The sequence below is a fragment of the Xyrauchen texanus genome, chromosome 2, assembly GCF_025860055.1.
Source record: "Xyrauchen texanus isolate HMW12.3.18 chromosome 2, RBS_HiC_50CHRs, whole genome shotgun sequence".
Classification (NCBI taxonomy): Eukaryota; Metazoa; Chordata; class Actinopteri; order Cypriniformes; family Catostomidae; genus Xyrauchen; species Xyrauchen texanus.
The window spans coordinates 22,186,368-22,206,085 of record NC_068277.1 but is presented as its reverse complement, the minus strand read 5'-3'; the positions used below and the strand labels follow the sequence as shown (position 1 = coordinate 22,206,085).

Below are 19,718 nucleotides of genomic sequence, written 5' to 3'. Positions count from 1 at the left end.
ATATACATTTACACTACACATAACTCTGACTTATTAGGTTTTTCACGACCACAAATTATTTATTTCCCTCAGAGGACAAAACAGATATAGCTGAAAACTAATAATTTAAAAAAATGTGTTCGTTTTTTAAATTGAATGACAACATATAACATTCTACATGATACAGGTTCATTTAAAATAAGTGACTATTAAAGAGTGTGCACATTTATAAATGTATAGTAAGTTTTCCTCCATTACAAAGTCTATTAAAAGAAGAAATATTAAATTACATATATCATCCATAATAGCAAAAACTGTAGCCCCAAAGTTACAAGCAAGAGTGAAATTCCAATGTAGCTCCATCATCATTTTCCAAGTGATGCCACATCTCGGCAATAAAGCATAGAATTCCAGTACTCATGCAGAGTGGGCACGTAAGTACCATTTTTTGTTTTGCAATAGTGCTGAGTGAAAACCTGACAGAGGAAAACAAAATCGCAGTGTTCAGAACAGTATGAAAATGAGATGAACTGTGCTATTCTAACAGAGTAAACTTAATTTATCCATAAACAGCATGTACCCAAGCCACGTACACAGTGCAAAGTAGGGAAAACTGATAAAGTGGTAACATCAACAAACTTGTTTGGTGTTGTTTTTTTTTATATTTTTACTGAAATATTTGAGACATATTTTTGTCCAACAATGTTAAGGAAACCATCATCAACAGAGACACAGTGTTTTGTTTATGCTTGGAAAGCTGTTCATCTCTGTGGATGTATGAGTTACCCCTAGACCGCAGGGCTGATTGGAGCAAAGAAGGTAGAGTGACAAATAAGTCAAAACATACCTCAGTCTCTGATTTGCTAGCACTGATTCTGGAGAAGAGAGACACACATCTCAGACATCCACAACAGATTTAATAATTAATTTAGTTTTTTAGGAGTGCATTCGGTTGTAAGGTGAAGTTATAGCTCCTGTAAATAACCAAACTCTGTGTACATAACAGGATTAAACCCTCAGAAGAGGAGTGACAACAGTATTTTATTGCAAAGTGTACATGGCCACAGGTTATTGCTGTAACTACAACACTCTTCAGAAAACTCAAATTAGGCTTTTGAGTTAGATGGAGCAGGTGGGAAGGGTCCGCAGTCCTTATACAGTATGAGTGCGGCCCCAAAAGGTGAAATATAAACTATCACTTCACTGATGCCTTTATTCGATCTCCACTCTAACCATTGGATTAAGATGACGACCACCATAACATTTATTTGGATGTTTTAGTCATATAGGTTCAGATACAAACCTTTCTCCTGACTTTATCTGTTGACTCATCCTCAGAGTCGACTATGATGTCATCAGTTATGGGAGACGGTGTTTCTAAAATAAATGTAAAACCAGAAGTGAGGTCTGAAGAACAGTTAGACAATTGGTGAAAAACATAACAGCCATAATTAACACATTCTTTGTTACCTGGAGTTGCCATTATGCAATGCAGAACACGGGGGATACACGGAGAGGTAGACAAGGTTCTTCGAGAGCAAGAATGATAAAGAATGATAAAGATCTTGAATTTGAAGTCCAATGTATTTGAATTGATATTTTCAAACTGCATAATATTCTACAATAAAATGTATGGTAATTGTCTTACTGTTTATCGATTATGTCCACCATATGCTTTCGAGGTGTTGGGGTTAAATCAGTTAATTTCCTCTTTCGTGCAACTGAGTCATGGTTTCCCACTCCGAATATGTCTTTTACGTTAGCTTGATGCAGAGATCTTGTGTCATCTTGCTTGCCCGTCAGGTAATTGAGGCGGACAGGAAGATTGGCACTGCTGATGTTCAACCTGGGAATGACAACTTTTGGTTGTCGCTTCGTACAGGAAATGTGAAGAGCACTTAAATCTGTCTGTTCCTGTGAGCCCAAGCCTTGGATGTTTCTCTTGGGTGAATACTCTCTTTGAACATATCGCTCTTTTTCTCCATTCCTGTTCCTTCCATCTAGTTTGCCTTCACCCTCACTACTACTCTCTCTATCATTTCTATTTTCTATGTTGTCCCTCTCCTCTTCTTTTTCACTTTCTGATGATTGACTAATGACTGAGACCAGCATATTCCCAACAAAATGATCCTGTTCTGGATCCTTCTCTAAAATCTCTTTTTCAGAACATGACCTTTGTTTGGTCCTGGTATTTGTGGATCTCTCTGAAGCTGATTCGACTTCTCTTACTACAGTGGATGCAGCTTTCATGGTTGGGATGTTTTTTTGGAGATCTTTAATGGAAATTGACCCAATCACAGGTGCAACCTGCGACAAGGCTACATGTGTTGTTTTACGAGAATCTCTGGGTGTTAATAGGGCAGAACTTATGACTCTGTTGGATGTGTGAGTGGATTCTGATTGGATGGTATGCAGCACTTTGCCAGAAAGAGGGAGGGAAAGGGAGGATAGGACCGAGTCACCAGTTGAGGACAGAAGAGATGTGAGAAATACAGAGAAATGAAGTCAGAGGAAGAAAGGGAACACAGTTGTGGACAATACAGATGGAAGAGACAAAAAAGGGAGCGAGAGAAGTCAGTATACCTTAATTCTTATTACAACTATTTGATTATTTCAACTACCAAACATACCTGATCCGAGGTGTCCGAGGCATTTATCATGCTGCAGCAGAGTTCTGAGGAGGTGGGGCTGAGAAGCAGAGTGCGCACACTCCTCCAGAACAGTGGGGGCAGCACTGAGCCATGAGACAGTCTGACACAGACAGGACAATAAAAAACAAACAATGATCAAAATTAAATCAAGTAGAACTGCACAACAGAAATATATTTATAATGGAAAAAGTTCAGGTTGAAATTACTGCAGCACCCAATTAAATGATTGCAACCTGTTCATTTGGGGGACTTATTTTGACTGTTTGGTGTAATTCTGTTTGGTGTCGCTATTGGCGGAAAAATTACATACCACACATTTAACATGCCCAAAAGAACCACTTTGATTCAGAGTAGTATTCAACCTGGTTGGGGTAGGACTGGGTTGAATTTTAAGTGCATTTTCAACCTTCAAGCTAATATGCTTATTTTCCCCCTTGTGATCATATTGAAATGGAATGATCACATGCTTGAGACAAACAACAGCTGTAATGAATAGAGGTCGACTAATACATCGGTCCTGCCGATTAATCATCACTGGTAACCGATTTCTGGAACTATAGGTTTTGGCAAATATCCACACCTATAATTTTCCCCCATTGCATGCAGTGTTGGAGCGGCTGGAAAGGGTCCGCTGTCGTTATACAGTATGAGAGCGGCCTCTAGAGGCGAAATAAAAACTATCACTTCACTGATGCCTTTGCTCAATCTCCACTCTCGCCATTGGATTAAGATGACGACCACCATAACTTTTATTTGGATGTTTTAGTCATATAGGTTCAGATACAAACCTTTCTCCTGACTTTATCTGTTGTCTCATCCTCAGAGTCGACTATGATGTCATCAGTTATGTGAGACGGTGTTTCTAAAATAAATGTAAAACCAGAAGTGAGGTCTGAAGAACAGTTAGACAATTGGTGAAAAACATAACAGCCATAATTAACACATTCTTGGTTACCTGGAGTTGCCATTATGCAATGCAGAACACGGGGGATACACGGAGAGGTAGACAAGGTTCTTCGAGAGCAAGAATGATAAAGAATGATAAAAATCTTGAATTTGAAGTCCAATGTATTTGAATTGATATTTTCAAACTGCATAATATTCTACAATAAAATGTATTGTAATTGTCTTACTGTTTATCGATTATGTCCACCATATGCTTTTGAGGTGTTGGGGTTAAATCAGTTAATTTCCTCTTTCGTGCAACTGAGTCACGGTTTCCCACTCCAAATATGTCTTTTACGTTAGCTTGATGCAGAGATCTTGTGTCATCTTGCTTGCCCGTCAGGTAATTGAGGCGGACAGGAAGATTGGCACTGCTGATGTTTAACCTGGGAATGACAACTTTTGGTTGTCGCTTCCTACAGGAAATGTGAAGAGCACTTAAATCTGTCTGTTCCCGTGAGCCCAAGCCTTGGATGTTTCTCTTGGGTGAATACTTTCTTTGAACATATCGCTCTTTTTCTCTGTTACTGTTCTTTATATCTAGTTTACTTTCACCCTCACTACTACTCTCTCTATCATTTCTATTTTCTTCACTTTCTGATGATTGACTAATGACTGAGACCAGCATATTCCCAACAAAATGATCCTGTTCTGGATCCTTCTGTAACATCCTTTTTTCAGAACATGACCTTTGTTTGGTCCATGTATTTTTGGATCTCTCTGAAGCTGATTCGACTTCTCTTACTACAGTGGAGGCAGCCTTCATGGTTGGGACGTTTTTTTGGAGATCTTTAATGGAAATTGACCCAATCACAGGTGCAACCTGCGACAAGGTTACATGTGTTGTTTTACGAGAAGCTTTGGGTGTTAAAAGGGCAGAACTTATGACTCTGTTGGATGTGGGAGTGGATTCTGATTGGATGGTATGCAGCACTTTGCCAGAAAGAGGGAGGGAAAGGGAGGATAGGATCGAGTCACCAGTTGAGGACAGAAGAGATGCTGAGAAATACAGAGAAATAAAGTCAGAGGAAGAAAGGGAACACAGTTGAGGACAATACAGATGGAAGAGGCAAAACAGGGAGAAAGAAGTCAGTATACCTTAATTACTTCTTAATACAACTATTTGATTATTTCAACTACCAAACATACCTGATCCGAGGTGTCCGAGGCATTTATCATGCTGCAGCAGAGTTCTGAGGAGCTGGGGCTGAGAGGCAGAGTGCGCACACTCCTCCAGAACAGTGGGGGCAGCACTGAGCCATGAGACAGTCTGACACAGACAGGACAATAAAAAAACAAACAATGATCAAAATTAAATCAAGTAGAACTGCACAACATTATATTTATAATGGAAAAAGTTCAGGGTGAAATTTCTGCAGCACCCAATTAAATGATTGCAACCTGTTCATTTGAGCAGCCCGACCTGTATGTTTACCAGTGGCAGATGGGTTTTTTGGGGGGAAAAAAAACGTATTTTGACAGTTTAGTGCAATTCTCTTTGGTGCCACTATTGGCTGAAAAATTACACACCGCACCTTCAACATGCCCAAAAGAGCCACTTTGATTCAGTGTAGTATTCAACCTGGTTGGGGTCGGACTGGGTTGAATTTTAAGCTTATTTTTCTACCTTCAAGCTAATATGCTTATTTTCCCCTTTGTGATCACATTGAAATGGAATGATCACATGCTTGAGACAAACAACAGCTGTAACGAATAGAGGTCGACTAATATTATCTGCAAAGAATATTTGATCCAATGACTAAAAAGGCTAAATGACTAAATCCATCACTGATAAGATGCTTCCTTAAGGTACTCCTAACTCTAGTCTGTGGAATTCCAATAGCGTATTACCTACCCTGACTTTAAAATGTCTATTTGCTAAAAAAATTGCCAATAAAAATAGGTAAATGTCCTCGAAATTCTATGTAGATCCTTTAAAATACAATACTTCCAGGTTGTGTCGTAAGCTTTCTCAAAGTCAAAGAAGAGAGCAACAGCATGTTCTTTTCTGATAAAAACAATGTATATCACGTTCAAGGCTGATGAGGTGATCTACAGTGCTTCTTCCTTTTCTAAATCCATCTTGAGCATTACTTATAATATGTTGAAACTCTAACATCCATACAATTTGTTTATTAATCATTCGCTCCATGGTTTTACATAACTCTTCAGGGCTATAGGTCGGTAGTTGGAAGGTTCATTATGATCCTTTCCTACCTTTGGAATATGAATAATTTCTGCTTCTTTCCAAGAATATGATATCCCTGATATCCAGATGGAGTTTAAAATGTTTTAAAAAATTTTTTTTTAATTGATAGTGAATATTGTCCGGTCCAGTTGCAGTAGTATATGGTCTGCTTATGGCCCTCAATAGCTGTTCCATAGTGAAAGGTTTCCATATTACTGGATGAAATGTTAACATCTTTCCTTTCTTCCAGTGCCTGAATTTCTAGCTCTTCAGTAAAGGCAAATTAAATAAAGAGTCAGATGTATCGCTGACCTCATTCCCTGAGGATGGCACTCCACTGGTGGTCCTTGGGCACTTTTACATCCACCTGGACAAACCTCAAGCAGCTGAATTTCTAGCTCTTCTGACCTCATTTGACCAATCAAGATTGGACACCCTTACAACTCACAGAGCAAGGAAACAGCTAGATCTCATCCTTACATGTAATTTAATCACCACTAATCCCCTTGTTACTCCTCTACATATCTCTGACCATTTCTTCATTCAGTTTTCACTCACTCTCCTTTCTTCTTTACCTCTCAATCCACCAAAGGTCTCCTTCCACCGCAACCTTCGCTCTCTCTCCCACTCGCTTCTTTTCCACAGTCTCTGCATCCCTTCCCTCCACTAACCATTTATCTTTACTCTATTTAAATAAAGCTACTAATGCTCTTTTCTCAACATTAACTTCTTGATAGTGTATGCCTCTTACCTCCAAGCCAGCACGTGCCACACCTTCCAGCCCCTGGCTGTCAGAGACACTTCGTGAACACCGCACCAAGCGGAGGACAGTGAAGAGAAAGTGCCACACGTCAAATGACCCTGCGGACCTGAGCAAGTATCAATCACTTCTCTCCTCTTTTTCCACCAGCATTCTAGTGCTAAAATGGATTATTACCAGAATAAGATCAGTAACATTTAAGATTCACACAAACTATTTTCAACTTTCTCATCTCTTCTGTATCCTCCTTCACCATATCCTACTACTTCACTGACTGCTGATGAAAACTGCACAAAAAAAACAACACATACCCGACAGTAGTCGACAACTACAGACCAGTCTCTCTCCTACCTTTCCTGTCTAAAACTATTGAGAGGGTCTAATTCAACCAGTTTTCTGCTTTTCTCACATATAACAACCTACTCGATAGACATCAATCTGGCTTTAAAGTAGTACACTCAACAGAGACTGCCCCCTTGTCAGTAGCTGAACTCCTGTGACTGGCAAGAGCTAACGCCAAATCATCCGTCCTCATCCTCCTTGACTTGTTTCCTCAGTGAAATCACAAGATTATCCTGTCCAAACTATCTGACCTGGGCATCACAGGAACTGTGCTTAAATGGGTTGAATCATACTTCATTGGCAGATCTTTCAAGGTCTCATGGAAAGGAGAGGTTTCCAAGTCACACCAGCTGAACACTGGTGTTCCTCAAGGATCAGTGCTTGGACCCCTCCTCTTCTCGATATACACAACATCACTCAGACAGATCGAGGCACATGGCTTTTCCTACCAATGCTATGCAGATGACACACAGCTCTACCTGACGTTCCAGCCTGATGACCCTACTGTCTCAGCTCGTATCTCTGCCTGCCTCTCTGACATTTCAGTCTGGGTGAAGAAATTCCACCTTCAGCTCAGCCTTGCCATCAAGGCTACCCATCTGTTGACCACAACCTCACTATTCATCTTGGTTCAACTAAACTAACACCTACCAAACAGCTCAGAAACTGGGAGCGGTGGTAGATGACCAAATTAATTTTCCCACCGATGTCGCATTAACTGCCTGGTCTTGCAGATTTGTGCTCTAAAATATCAGGAAAATCTTTTCTCTCGGAATGTGCTGCACAGTTTCTGGTCCAAGCTCTGCTCATTTCAAGACTGGACCACTGTAATGCTTTGTTGGCTGGCCTCCCAGCTAACACAATTAAGCCACTACAGATGGTTCAGAATGCAGCAGCGTGTCTGGTCTTCAATCAGCCTCGAAGCTCTCGTTGCCCCATTTTTGATTTCACTTCACCGGCTACCTATAGCTGCCCGCATCAAATCAAAAGCTTTGACTCTGCCCTTCAGGACAGCCAATGGAACCACACCTCTTAACTTCTCCAGGTCTATGCTCCAACTCACTCTCTGCAATCTATGAATGAGTGGTGCCTGGTGGTCACATCACAAAGAGGCTCAAAGTCTATTTCACAATCTTTCACCTTCTTTGTTCCGCTGGGTAGAATGAGCTTACAACATCCACACTATCTGCTGATACCATCTCAACATTCAAGAACCAGCTGAAGACACATCTGTTCCACGAGCACTTAACCAATTGACACTAATTGCAATTACTGTTGAAACTTCTCTTTCTCCTGCGCTAGCATCTATACTACTCCAGCCACTTTGAGAGCTTGGCAGATGTTGTTGAACTTTGTATGACAAATTGCTTGCTATGTTTAAGTCATTTGGATAAAAGTGTCTGCTAAATGACTAAATGTAAATGTCAATTGTTTCAAAGGCAGGGAGGCAGTTCTCAATAGAGGAGTTCTTTTCAAAGGTTTTGCCTAGGATATTTGCAATTTCTTGTTTTGTAGTTAAGACCGAGTCTTGATGTTTAAAATGTTGAATTTGAGGTTCACTGTTCTTCTGAGAGCTGAGGTTCAGAATGCCCTTCATTCTGCAAATAAGATTCCAAACCATTGCAAGTTTTTGAAATGGTATCGTTTGCTCTGGAGATTAAAATGCTGGTCAAATTTTAAACAGGTCTGGATCATCCTCAGGAACTGCATTGAACCTTTCATTGAATACGGTTTGAAAAAGGAACCAGTTGCCCATTATTGTTCGGTCTCGCCCTGGAACCATTAGCAACCTTGATAAGAGGTGGTGGTGGCGGGAGATATGTGTATAAGCTTTCGCTCTTAGCACAAGATATTTTATTATTCATCTCAGACCCCACTAGATCGATACCTTGCCTCCACAGAATTATGAATTCCTTTTTCAAGCTCAACTGGTCTAAATCTGAAGCTTTGTCTCATACAGCCCAGAGACGGCTTTTCAGCCAGGTGTCTTCCAGTGGCCCAAACAGGGCATTAATTATTTGAGCATTTTATTCCCAGTACATTTGTCTAATTTTGACCCCTTAATAAAACATTTTTCGAGCGATGTGGGCAGGTGGGCTTCATTACATTTATCTATGATTGGGAAAATTAATGTTATTAAAATGTATTGTATTCCAAAATTCAACTACCTGCTACAATCTCTCCTGTAGATGTCCCCCTATCTTATCTCAAACAATTTGATATCATAGCAAAGTCCTTCATTTGGAATGGTAAATGTCCCAGATTACATTTCAATAAGTTACATAGGCCGATTGACAAAGGTGGGCTATGCCTACCCAAGATTTTGTTTTATTATGCATTTGGTCTCAGACATTTGGCTCATTGATTGCTTCCACCTTAGAGAGCCCCTCCCTGGTTTTGTATTGAACAGGAAGTTCTTGCCCCATTTTGCCATTGCAAATCCTATCAAACTAATCAGAGAAGTTACACCTCGTTATCGTGCATTTGCACTCGGTATGGACATAAGTGTCCAGTGTGTTTAATTCAGACATTTATTTAAATGTTGCCTCAAGCATTTGGCTGAACCCAACATTATGTATTAATAAGTCCCCTTTCTGCTGGTCAGAGTGGATTTTGAGGGAGGTTAAATTTGCTCGCTGGCCTATATGAGAGTGGAGTATTGAGATCCTTTGAAAATTTGGTTCAACATTTTAGGATCCCCAGATATCAGTTCTTTAAAGATTTACAGCTGTGCCATCTGCTCTGTACTATTTATGGGAGTAGCATACACCCCCCTAAACAGCAGATATTCTGGGAGTGGTGATTACTGATTTTAAAAAAAGGTCTTGAGGCAACAGTGTATCACTCCCTTCAGAGTCTGGGGACAGATTCAACTTCTCTAAAGAGATAATGGGAGAAAGATTTAAACTTGGAATTGGAGGAGGGAGTGTGGGCAAGGATTCTAAAAAACATCAAGTCTGTATCTAGAAATCCAAGGGTGCACCTTATGCAATTCAATGTTTTACATAGATTCTACTGGCTTGGTCTTAAAGACACACCCACCTGATGGTGATGCCAATCAAAAGATGGAGACACAACCCATGTTTTTTGGGGGGGGTGTTAAGATCCAAGAAGTTTGGTTGAAGGTTCAGAGTTTTGTGTGTGACGTGCTGGGCACTCGAGTTGCCCCAGACTCAGCATTTTATGTGATGGAGCTTCATCAAAACAGGGGATAAACACATAATAAATTGGGTTCTGACCACTGTTATGACAGGCAGACAGATTGTTTTAAGGGAATGGAAGTCAGCTGGAGGGCCCTCATTTTGGGAGTGGTGCACAGAGATGGGGAGGGTAGCTGCTTTTGAGGAGGTGTCATATAGGAGGCTGGGGAACTGGGATTCATTTGATGGGAAATGGAGCATTTATTTTGAGTTTTTGGAGGACTCTCGGGGAGGGGCTGTGGAGAGAAAGGCATAGTTTTAGATGTGAAGGATTATTATATTCTTGTGACCACGGGGATGTTTGTTGGGGGTCGGGTGGGGTTGGTGATTGGGGAGGGGTAGTAGAGGGAGTTAAATGTTGATTCAATGTATATTTGTTTTATTTTTCTTTGTCAACTATTTGAATTAATAAAATATGTTAATAGGAAAAATAATTCAGTGTAAATGTAAACCATGGCTGCATCCGAAAACATAGTCAGCTGACTTACTACCTAATCCATTAAAAGGCTTCACTGACAATTGTTTGAAAACAATGAAAAGATTATGTTAATCGATCACGTAGTATTTCCAGGGTAAGTCTAGACCAGCCGATTGATTGGATCGGGCCTTTCCAATCTCCTGTCTAGGTGAAATAGGAGTCAACGCACAATGTTGAAATAATGGAAGTCGCAGCAAACAACATTTCTCAGGAGCCAAGATCTCTTCCTCCACCGACACGGGTCACAACTCACAGCAAACATGTCACCCTCTTTTGTCATATTTTCGAGTAGCAGAGGGATGCTAGGACGACTCAGGGTCCTTACGGAGAGGAAGACAGTGATGGTGTACGAAGATGGGGAAACTCAAATACAGTAGAGAGACAAAACAAAAGTATATAAACAACTGTGACCCTAGTATGCGAGGCTCAAGGGTTATTCACACTTATCCAAGGAGATGACCCTAGCTGTACGGAGGGAAGGAGCGTGCCACTGTTCATTTCACAAGCTACCACCACAGAGGTGGGTCCTGTGCCATATACGGTTATGTGAGAGAAACAAGGAATCTGCAGGATAAGCAGGTTCGGTTTCCATTTTTCTTTTGGCAAATAGAAGAGGCTCTGACTTCACCATGAAAAACCGGTCTCAGGGTTTGCACTTATTTAGACAACCTGATTCTTTATTATTGGAAGGTTGGACATGATATGAATACCCAAATAGATCAACAAAAATGTTGATACAAAGACCCAAAGTATCGATACAATACCACAAGATCAAATATTGCAATATATCAATATATGATTGGCACAGCTCTAGTGTTTGGTGAATAGTGGTTCAGAATCTGGGCTGATAGGTAGAGACTAAAAAAAACAGTAAGGGTCAGCTCATCTCCAAAGCATGCTTTGTAACACATCTCTAAAAGTATATACATGACAGGAAAGTATCCTTAAATATATCCTTGAAAATATGGGCACTGTTCTGAACTAAATAAATTGTACCTGAGCAAGATCTGGAACAGGTAATAGCTGATCCAATCTGGTTAGAAACTCCCAAAGTAGCTTCTCTAGACTGGCCATATAGTGCCCTCCATACTGAACATGAAAATCCTCCTAAAGTCAAAGTCAAAACAATGTCAGAGCACATAAGTGTGCCTGTATGAGACAGTGAGAGAGACTTAGGTTGACAGACAGATTTTTTTACCTTGAAGAATTGTTTTCTGGTTGCTGGTCCCTTTAGGAGACATTGCACGAGGGAGTGAAAGTTGCGTTTAGCTTCCTCCACCTTCTGATCCGTATTCTGAGGATAAGAAGAGGTAGAGCATGCATGCAACTATTGTGAATTCAGATGCAAGAAAACTCCAATAATCTAGCTCTAAAGAAGCTGGATGAGGCAGAAAAAGCATTTGAAAATTTGAAATAACAGAAAGAGGCTACACAGTCTTTAGGCTGTCCTCACATTTCCATTGGTTACGGAGAAAGCTTGCAGCTTGCCCAGCTCCTGAAGGACATGCTGAGTGTCAGGAGGATCTGACTGGCGAAGCTCCTCCAAGATCATCTGCAAAATAGCAGGATGAAAAAGAAGAAACTTCTTTACTATTAAAGTCAGACCACTGAAACGTTAACATGCTCTCTGACAGAGTTGTGTAGTAACGCACTACATTTACTCTAAATTACTGAAAAGATTTACTTTGGGTAGGTTTAAAAGTGGGTACTTTTTACTCTCACTCAAGTAAGATATTAATCAATATTTTTTACTTTTACTTCTTTACAATGTGTGGCGTTACTGTCGTTACATTACTGGGTTTAATTTTAATTAATGTGTCATTTATTGCGAGATTATTGAATGGGACTTTTACGAGAGCGGAAGATCCCACAGCTGCACGCGCTGAGCCGGTGTCACGGACATTCACAGCATAAAACTCTTCAAAGTTAAACACTTTCTTCGCTCAGCACAGTGAAAAAAAGAATAGCTTCATTACGCAATGCCTTCATTTAACACAAAGACAAGCTGATATTTCAAGATTAAAATCCCAGCTCCAATTTAAGGCAGCACGCTGAGGTAAGTTTTGGCTCTAATTCTAACGCAGACTTTTCTGTGTAATGAGATGGTTATTTTCAGGGTGATTCTGTAACCGGGCTCTTATGACATCAGCTTTTAAGTTTACATTTTTAAATCAGTGCAGCAATATATCAGTGTGCTTTGTCCCGCAAGTCATAAGCAGTATTTATGCATTTACACCACACCCTCGTGGGGTGCAGGAAACTATCGCAGCTACATCAGGTGGATTAACTGCATTAATCCATGTAAACATCCAAGATAAGTGTAAATCACTACCATTCACGTGATCGACAACTGGAGCGCAAACAGACAGGCAAGAAGCAATTGTATAGTGAAGAGAGTGGCTGTGTCCGCAATCTTTCACTATTTCCTATATAGTGAATGGCATTTAGTGCACTATATCTCAGCAGTAAGCGAACGAAACGAGTGAATTCGGACTAGTGTGTCGGAGCTCTGGGGCTGTCGCAGAAACAACACAACATATAAACATTTTTAAATACTTGGGCCTTACTTGTTATTCTTATTAAATAATATATTAACAATATAAATCTTCATTCTGTTTGTCATTTGTAATATATAATGTGTGTTAATATAAAGAGTAAACACATTTGATCAAATATGTTAATTTTGTTGGCATGGTGTGCCTTGCTTTTATAAAATGGTTACCACATAATTCAAATCTTAAGACACAAATTTAATTAAATCTTTATTTTATTAAATGCCATCTTTCTGTTATTAGAATATATACTCTAGTTCCTGGCATGTAAACAATAACCAGAATGTAAATTTTTGGGTGCTACAAAATTACATGTAAAACTCTGTAATGATCAATCAGCATCCAGGAATAGAACTATCCATTTTATAATTGACGATATACAGTGTAGGCACACATGACTGAGCCTAAAAGGCAAAATAAAAAAAGTGGAGCTTTAAGTTTTCAAAGGTTAGAGAATCACAGAATTTTTTTTTTCTTCTTGTTTTTGATGTATATTTAAAACAATGTTTAGTAGTAATACTGTATCTAGTGACTTTTCAGTAATCTTACCAGTGCCCGTAAACCCATTCTCAGCCTGGCCTGATGTCTGTAATTGAGCAACCCAGGTACAGTCTCAAAGATTGATGTTATAATCTCCTCCAGTTTCCCATAATGGACTGCATCCCTCTGTTGCATCACCTTCCACATGGCAGCAGACACCAGGCGCAGGGGTGGGGTTAAGAGGCGCAGAGCTGACAGGGGTAGAGGTGTTTCTGTTGAGAGAGAAAAAACCCAATAAGAACAGTCCTGGCCTTATGATATTCTGAATATGGAATCTTCAATTGATATTACGCATAGTTGCTATATGCATGTACATATGTATGTCTGTATGCAAGCATTAGGGCTGCCAACTGCCCAGGATTTTCGAGAAAAATCCCACTTTTTGGCCATCTGTCCTGGAAAAACAAAATTCTATTCCAGGGTGTAAACTGTACCAGAATTTCACTATTTTCCAGACGCATTCACACATATGGACCCTTGTTTATAAGCACATTATGCAAGGAGGAAAATCAAATGCATTTTCGTATGAATAATAAGAAAGTTCAATTAATTTTAGTCATCTAGTTAGTTTGGATGATTAAGATTGAGATTTTCACTTTTGAGTGAACTATCCTTAAAACTTTAGTCTACTTACTATAATGCTTTAATGTTCTGCAAAACATGTCCAAAAAAAAGGAAACTCCTTTCTTTTACTGCAAGATCTCTTACTTTCATAATGGCCTACAATAAAAAAAATATATACTGCTTAGGGCCAAAGCAAATAATGTTACACCTGTACAAAAATAAAAAGTTACATAAAACATTATTTTGTACATGTCAATTTCTTAACCTAATTCCATCAAATTCAGTTGAGTAATCTTTAACAAAATAAATAAACTCAATATTTTAAGTTTTGTTTAATTTAGTTCAAAGTTACACCATTCATTTTGATGGAATTTTGTTATTAAGTGCTATTAAGGGCCAAGGTATGCATTGCAAGCATTAATGTATGTGTGCAACCTTTTGGCAACTCTATTATAATTTCTAAACAAAACAATAATAATTTAAATAATAGGCTGCATGTGGCATCCCAATTAATTAGATAATGGAAAAACTGCAAGTGATACTTATTTAAAACAAATTGCTAAAATGTTATATACTGACATGTATACGGAGATGTGATTAGTTTTAGAAATGTATAGTTCTTACACGTATAATTACTTGAGCTCTGCGTTGTGGACACATTAGAAAAATACAAGATATTCAGAGGTGCAAGATATTCATCTGTATGCAAGTGAGCGAATGCACCACGAAAACCAAACGTATCATCGCAGCATCTGATACCTCTCCCTTTATCATTGCTTTATTAGTATTATGAGCTATATTAATTGGACCTACCTCCATCCTTCGAGTGGGTCGGTGTTTTCATTGTCCTGTCCGTCCAAAAAACTAACAGCTCAAGTATTTTGTAAACCAGTTCCTTTACACCGCTGCTGACCGTCAACGTTGATCAATGTTCTCCTAACAAAACAAAAGCTTAAACTTCTATATGATACAGCGCAATTGTAAAGTATCAGGTTACAAAACTCTTCTGTCGTCTGGCTATGACATATATTTCGTTACAAACTACTGACATAAACCATCAATATAGAAATAATACATATCGCGGTTAAAATCCACTACTCGCGCCAAAGTGACGCAAGTACTGTTTCCGGTTTGGAAAGAAGAGAGCTTTTAAAAAGGGAGTGCACATTTGTTTGAGAGAAACCCGATTGTTTTATTTGGGTGTTATTAAGCGGTTTGACAATATTCAGTATATTTATTTATTATTATTTTTATTTATTTTTTAAATTATGGAGGTTTAAATTTATACGCTTGTTTTGAATGCTTTTCCTAGTGTTACAGTGTTTAGTTTATGAAGTGGTTGAGGCTTCCAAAATAAAAGTCTTCAACTTGTAAATACACCGACAAATCCTAAACAGTAAACACACAAGTACAATCATGGAAGAGACCTTGCCCAATGACACATACTATCAAACTAAATCATCCAGCAAAGTCAAAGTCCACCTGGCTACATTATTAGATAATGATATTCTACAACAGCTGCCATTCAGAATACTCCAGACAGTCATTTTGAGACAGAAGGGACTGTAAACAACTGAAACAGAGACATAAGTTCTAGATTACAGAGCATACCATGATGGAAACAACATCCTCTTTGTTAAAGTAAGTTTACTGAAATCATTCAATTTATTTTACAATATCTGTATAAAGTATGCTTTGACTAAGAACCAGCCTCAATATATATATATATATATATATATATATATATATATATATATATATATATATACATTTGACTAAAGTTGTTGGTAAACAAGCAAAACATAATTTCTTTGACATATTTAAATATTTAATTTAAGTGGTTTTCTAAAGGTTTGTCCCAAGTCTTAAAATATGGACTTTAATTGTTGGGCTTTCACAATGCACTTGTGATATGCACTTCATCGACAGCTCTTCAGATAAGAGTGTGTGCACTTTGTCATGTGCCGTGCCTCACTTTTTGAGCAGTCATTTGATTATAAAGTATATCTTCTACACTCACTCCTAACAACATCATCCATCTTTTCAAGCATTTGTCTTTTCTCCCTATCTGTTACTGACATTTTGCCACCCTCTCATTCCTACTCAACTCAGGTCAGTGTCTCGGCGGGTGTGGTCACCCCCTCAACGTCCATTCAGAGTGTGCTCCTGGAACAGAGAGGTCAAAAAAGGAGTCACTGCAGGAACAGTAGAGGAGCTTAAAGAGAAGGCAAGAAAATTCAAGCTAACAGGATAATTAAACCAATTTTGGGAGGCTGGTATAAATGGTTGGAGGGGTTAATCCATTAGGATTCATCAAGAAAAACCCCCACAAAAAAAACAAAAAAAACATGTATGAACATCCATAGTGTAATGTCTATTAAGTTTATTTTTATTCATCTGGACGTATCTCTGTAGCCACAACAGTTTTGCTACTCAACCAAATAGCTTCATCATTTATTAATTGGCGGAGCATAAAACATTGTCATATGACTCGCACATTTCTTTGGGAGTCTCTGCTCTGGTGCTGTGTATCAGTACACAGTACTGATGAAAGGATAGCTTTGTAGGCAGCTGACAAATAGTGTCGCAGGTGTCACTTAATATGGCCTCTCTCAAACCATCTAGCTGATGTGTCCAATATCTGTACATATCACTGTCTTTGAATGTATGACCCTTGTCCTTCAGAAATATATACATTGGTGAAAGGGATAGTTATCCCAAAAATGAAAATGTTCTCATCATGCCATCACAGATGTGTATGACTTTGTTTTTCTGCTGAACTCAAACTAATGTTTTTAGAAGAATATTTCTGCCCTGTAGGTCCTCACAATGCAAGTGAATGGGTACCAAAACCCAAAAGCACAAAGGCAGCATAAAAGTAATCCATAAGACTCCAGTTGTTAAATCAATATATTCAGAAGCGATATGAAAAACCGCTAAATATTTATATTTTAAATTTTTGGGGGAACTATCCTTTTAATCCTACCTGGAGGAGTTCACAGGGCTTGTGTATAGTTGAGCTAGATTAAAATTTACCAGACATCTTACAATGAGTTGATAAGAAACTAAACATACATGTGCAAAACATGGATATTTCTTCATGATAAACATTGTGAGACATTTTCTTACTGCAAATGTTCTGGCATAGAGTTGTGACATTGTGTTTTTGTACTTCAGGCAGCCCAAGCTCTCTTGACATCTACTGTGCTGACTTTGGTGTGTGAGGAGGATGGGACGGAGGTTGACTCAGATGAATTTCTATCAACCCTGCCTGATAACACGGTTTTCATGGGACTGAAACCTGGCGAGAACTGGAGACCTCATCATGTATGTGTGTGTTTATACCAGGCAGAATTTGTTTGTGACTTCAAGCCATTTCCCCTCTCATCTAAGTGACTTCATTAGCAGAATGATGAGAGATTCGCCAGTATTACAACATGAAGCAACCATTAATGTGTTTATGCTTTGCTTATCAATGTTTTTTCCCCATGCTACAATAAAAGTCTTAAGCATTATATACATGTATATTATTTATCTGGATTGTATATACTGCACAATATTATGTATTTAAACCATGTGAAATAATTTTGTGTAAATTACATTTTGTTTAGTGACTTAAAGATTTAGGCATTCAGGACCAAATATTTTCACATACCTCTTCTATCCCTACTAGTTAAATCAAAGGAGTGGTCATAATAAACCAGGTGACCACAAGCCAAGGACAGGAAGAGACATTGCTCAGGTCACTTTTGATCTTTATCGGAACAGCCCCAAAGATGTATTCGGCTCGCTTAATGTGAAAGCCACATTCCAAGGGCTCTACTCTGTCAGCGCTGATTTTCAATGTCTCGGACCCAAGAAAGTCCTGAGGTAAGCAGGTATAGTGTATGTCATCTTTGTAGGGCGGCTGTTGCTCAGAGCTGGTCGGCCACTAATCGCAGGGTTGGCGGTTCGATTCCTGGCACACATGCCGAAGTGTCCTTGGGCAAGACACTGAACCCCAAGTTGCTCCTAATGGCAGGCTAGGGCCTTGCATGGCAGCTCTGCCGTCATTAGTGTACGACTGCGAGTGTGTGTGAATGGGACACAGTGTAAAGCACTTTGGTAACCGCCAAGGTTAAAAAAGGCACTGTATAAGTGCAGACCATTTACAGTACCTAAAACAGTGGTTTATTATTCTATTTATTTGTACAAAGTAACTTGTATGCCTTTTCTTCTCATCCCAACTCTCTCAGGGAGGCCCTCAGGGTCATGTCCACTCTCCTCCAAGCTGCTGGACACATGTTGATTGCATCTGCAAATGTGATTCGTCGTATTGTCCAGGGGGCAGATTTTCTTGAAGCTCAGCATGGAAGACCTATCAGTCACACTGCATACTTGAAATAACCTGAGATGTCATTTCAAAGGACATACATTTGAGATCACTGCAATTGTAACTGATGGGCAGATGTTGATCTGAGACTTTTGGGATATTTCCTAGACACAGATTTATACTTGTGGTGTTCCATTTGTAGTCTCTTAGTCTGTGGCAAATGACTATTTGCTCTTGGAAAATGCTTATATTTCTAAGACAACTGTAGCCGTTACAGGAAACCCCTAAGTGACAATACACTTACAATTATAAATACTGTAAATTATAAGGGTTTTGTTCAGGACTTAACAGTTACCACAAACTGATTGTGTATTTGACTTTCTTTATAAGTGTTAATTTCACCTTTAGCATTCTATATTTTATTTACTACTGTAATGTAAATAGATAAATACATGTTCATAATTGTGAAACATTATAGAACAAACAATTTAAATTGCATATAAATATGTTTTTAAGATCAATTTATTAAGTAAAACCAAATTGGTACAAAAAGCTTTAGCACAAAAAGGACAGTCTCTCTCTATTTAGCTCACTCAATGTATAGACTAATAAACTTATTTGATACTACAAGATAAAAAAAAAGACAATGAGTATTATGACTGGAATTAAATCAAGCACATAAACTAGTATTTTTATGTTAGAACATGGTTTCCATTAAAGAGTTATTTTAAAAACAAAGCTGTGTAGAGCACAGTGAATTCAAAAGATTGCAGTTATGCTTATAACCTTACAAATATCTGACCTTTGTAAAAGCAAACATCTACATATCCAAGCTCGAAGTGCAACCTAAACATTAAAATGGCAACACACATGCACTCACTCTATTGAGTCACACTGAGAACCACGATGAATATAACTCTGATAAAACAAGCTACAAAATAAAATACATTTTACAGTAAATCAGTGCATTGCCGCACACAATATTGTTTTGATTACTTTAAGGTACATTATTTAATACTAAATATTTTGATTCAAGTAAGATACTTAAGTTTGGAGATACTTATTGCATAACAATGTTGTGAAAGAGTTTCTACAGTACAAGGTCCTGGATCATAGCATTCATTTTGGGGTGGAGACATCCTGACAGGTTAAGGAAGAAAAAAAATTATTAAACTTTTTGTGTAACATCTTTGGCAGTGATGTGGAA

General features: G+C 38.6%; 2 protein-coding genes across 3 annotated transcripts; one reads left to right on the top strand and one right to left on the bottom strand.

Annotated features, from left to right (window-relative positions):
* Positions 1–59: 59 nt before the first annotated feature.
* On the bottom strand, positions 60–15,296 carry LOC127658569 (uncharacterized). 2 transcript variants are annotated; one of them, XM_052147932.1, is made up of 14 exons: positions 15,013–15,296; positions 13,645–13,847; positions 11,997–12,095; positions 11,742–11,837; positions 11,540–11,650; positions 4,725–4,845; positions 3,764–4,574; positions 3,586–3,644; positions 3,419–3,492; positions 2,610–2,730; positions 1,628–2,396; positions 1,450–1,508; positions 1,283–1,356; positions 60–455 (listed from the first exon to the last, which is right to left on the bottom strand). In XM_052147932.1, the coding sequence occupies exons 1-14, from the start codon at positions 15,041–15,043 to the stop codon at positions 345–347; spliced, it is 2,739 nt and encodes a 912-aa protein (XP_052003892.1). In that variant the 5' UTR covers positions 15,044–15,296; the 3' UTR covers positions 60–344. The 2 variants fall into 2 exon arrangements, with proteins under 2 accessions (XP_052003892.1, XP_052003901.1); XM_052147941.1 differs by having other exon boundaries at positions 1,628–2,375.
* A 327-nt stretch (positions 15,297–15,623) lies between these two features.
* On the top strand, positions 15,624–18,603 carry LOC127619346 (cell death activator CIDE-B-like). Its single transcript, XM_052092241.1, has 5 exons — positions 15,624–15,840; positions 16,312–16,426; positions 17,377–17,526; positions 17,873–18,069; positions 18,435–18,603. The coding sequence occupies exons 1-5, from the start codon at positions 15,812–15,814 to the stop codon at positions 18,583–18,585; spliced, it is 642 nt and encodes a 213-aa protein (XP_051948201.1). The 5' UTR covers positions 15,624–15,811; the 3' UTR covers positions 18,586–18,603.
* Positions 18,604–19,718: the final 1,115 nt, after the last annotated feature.

Coding starts and splice junctions, on each gene's coding strand:
- LOC127658569 (XM_052147932.1), bottom strand. CDS start 15,043: ATGAAAACACCGACCCACTCGAAGGATGGAG. Junction 12,096..13,644: donor GAATGGGTTTACGGGCACTG/GTAAGATTACTG, acceptor GCTATTTTGCAG/ATGATCTTGGAGGAGCTTCG. Junction 1,509..1,627: donor GTGGACATAATCGATAAACA/GTAAGACAATTA, acceptor TTGCTCTCGAAG/AACCTTGTCTACCTCTCCGT.
- LOC127619346 (XM_052092241.1), top strand. CDS start 15,812: ATGATGGAAACAACATCCTCTTTGTTAAA. Junction 16,427..17,376: donor TAGAGGAGCTTAAAGAGAAG/GCAAGAAAATTC, acceptor TTTGTACTTCAG/GCAGCCCAAGCTCTCTTGAC. Junction 17,527..17,872: donor AGAACTGGAGACCTCATCAT/GTATGTGTGTGT, acceptor TATCCCTACTAG/TTAAATCAAAGGAGTGGTCA.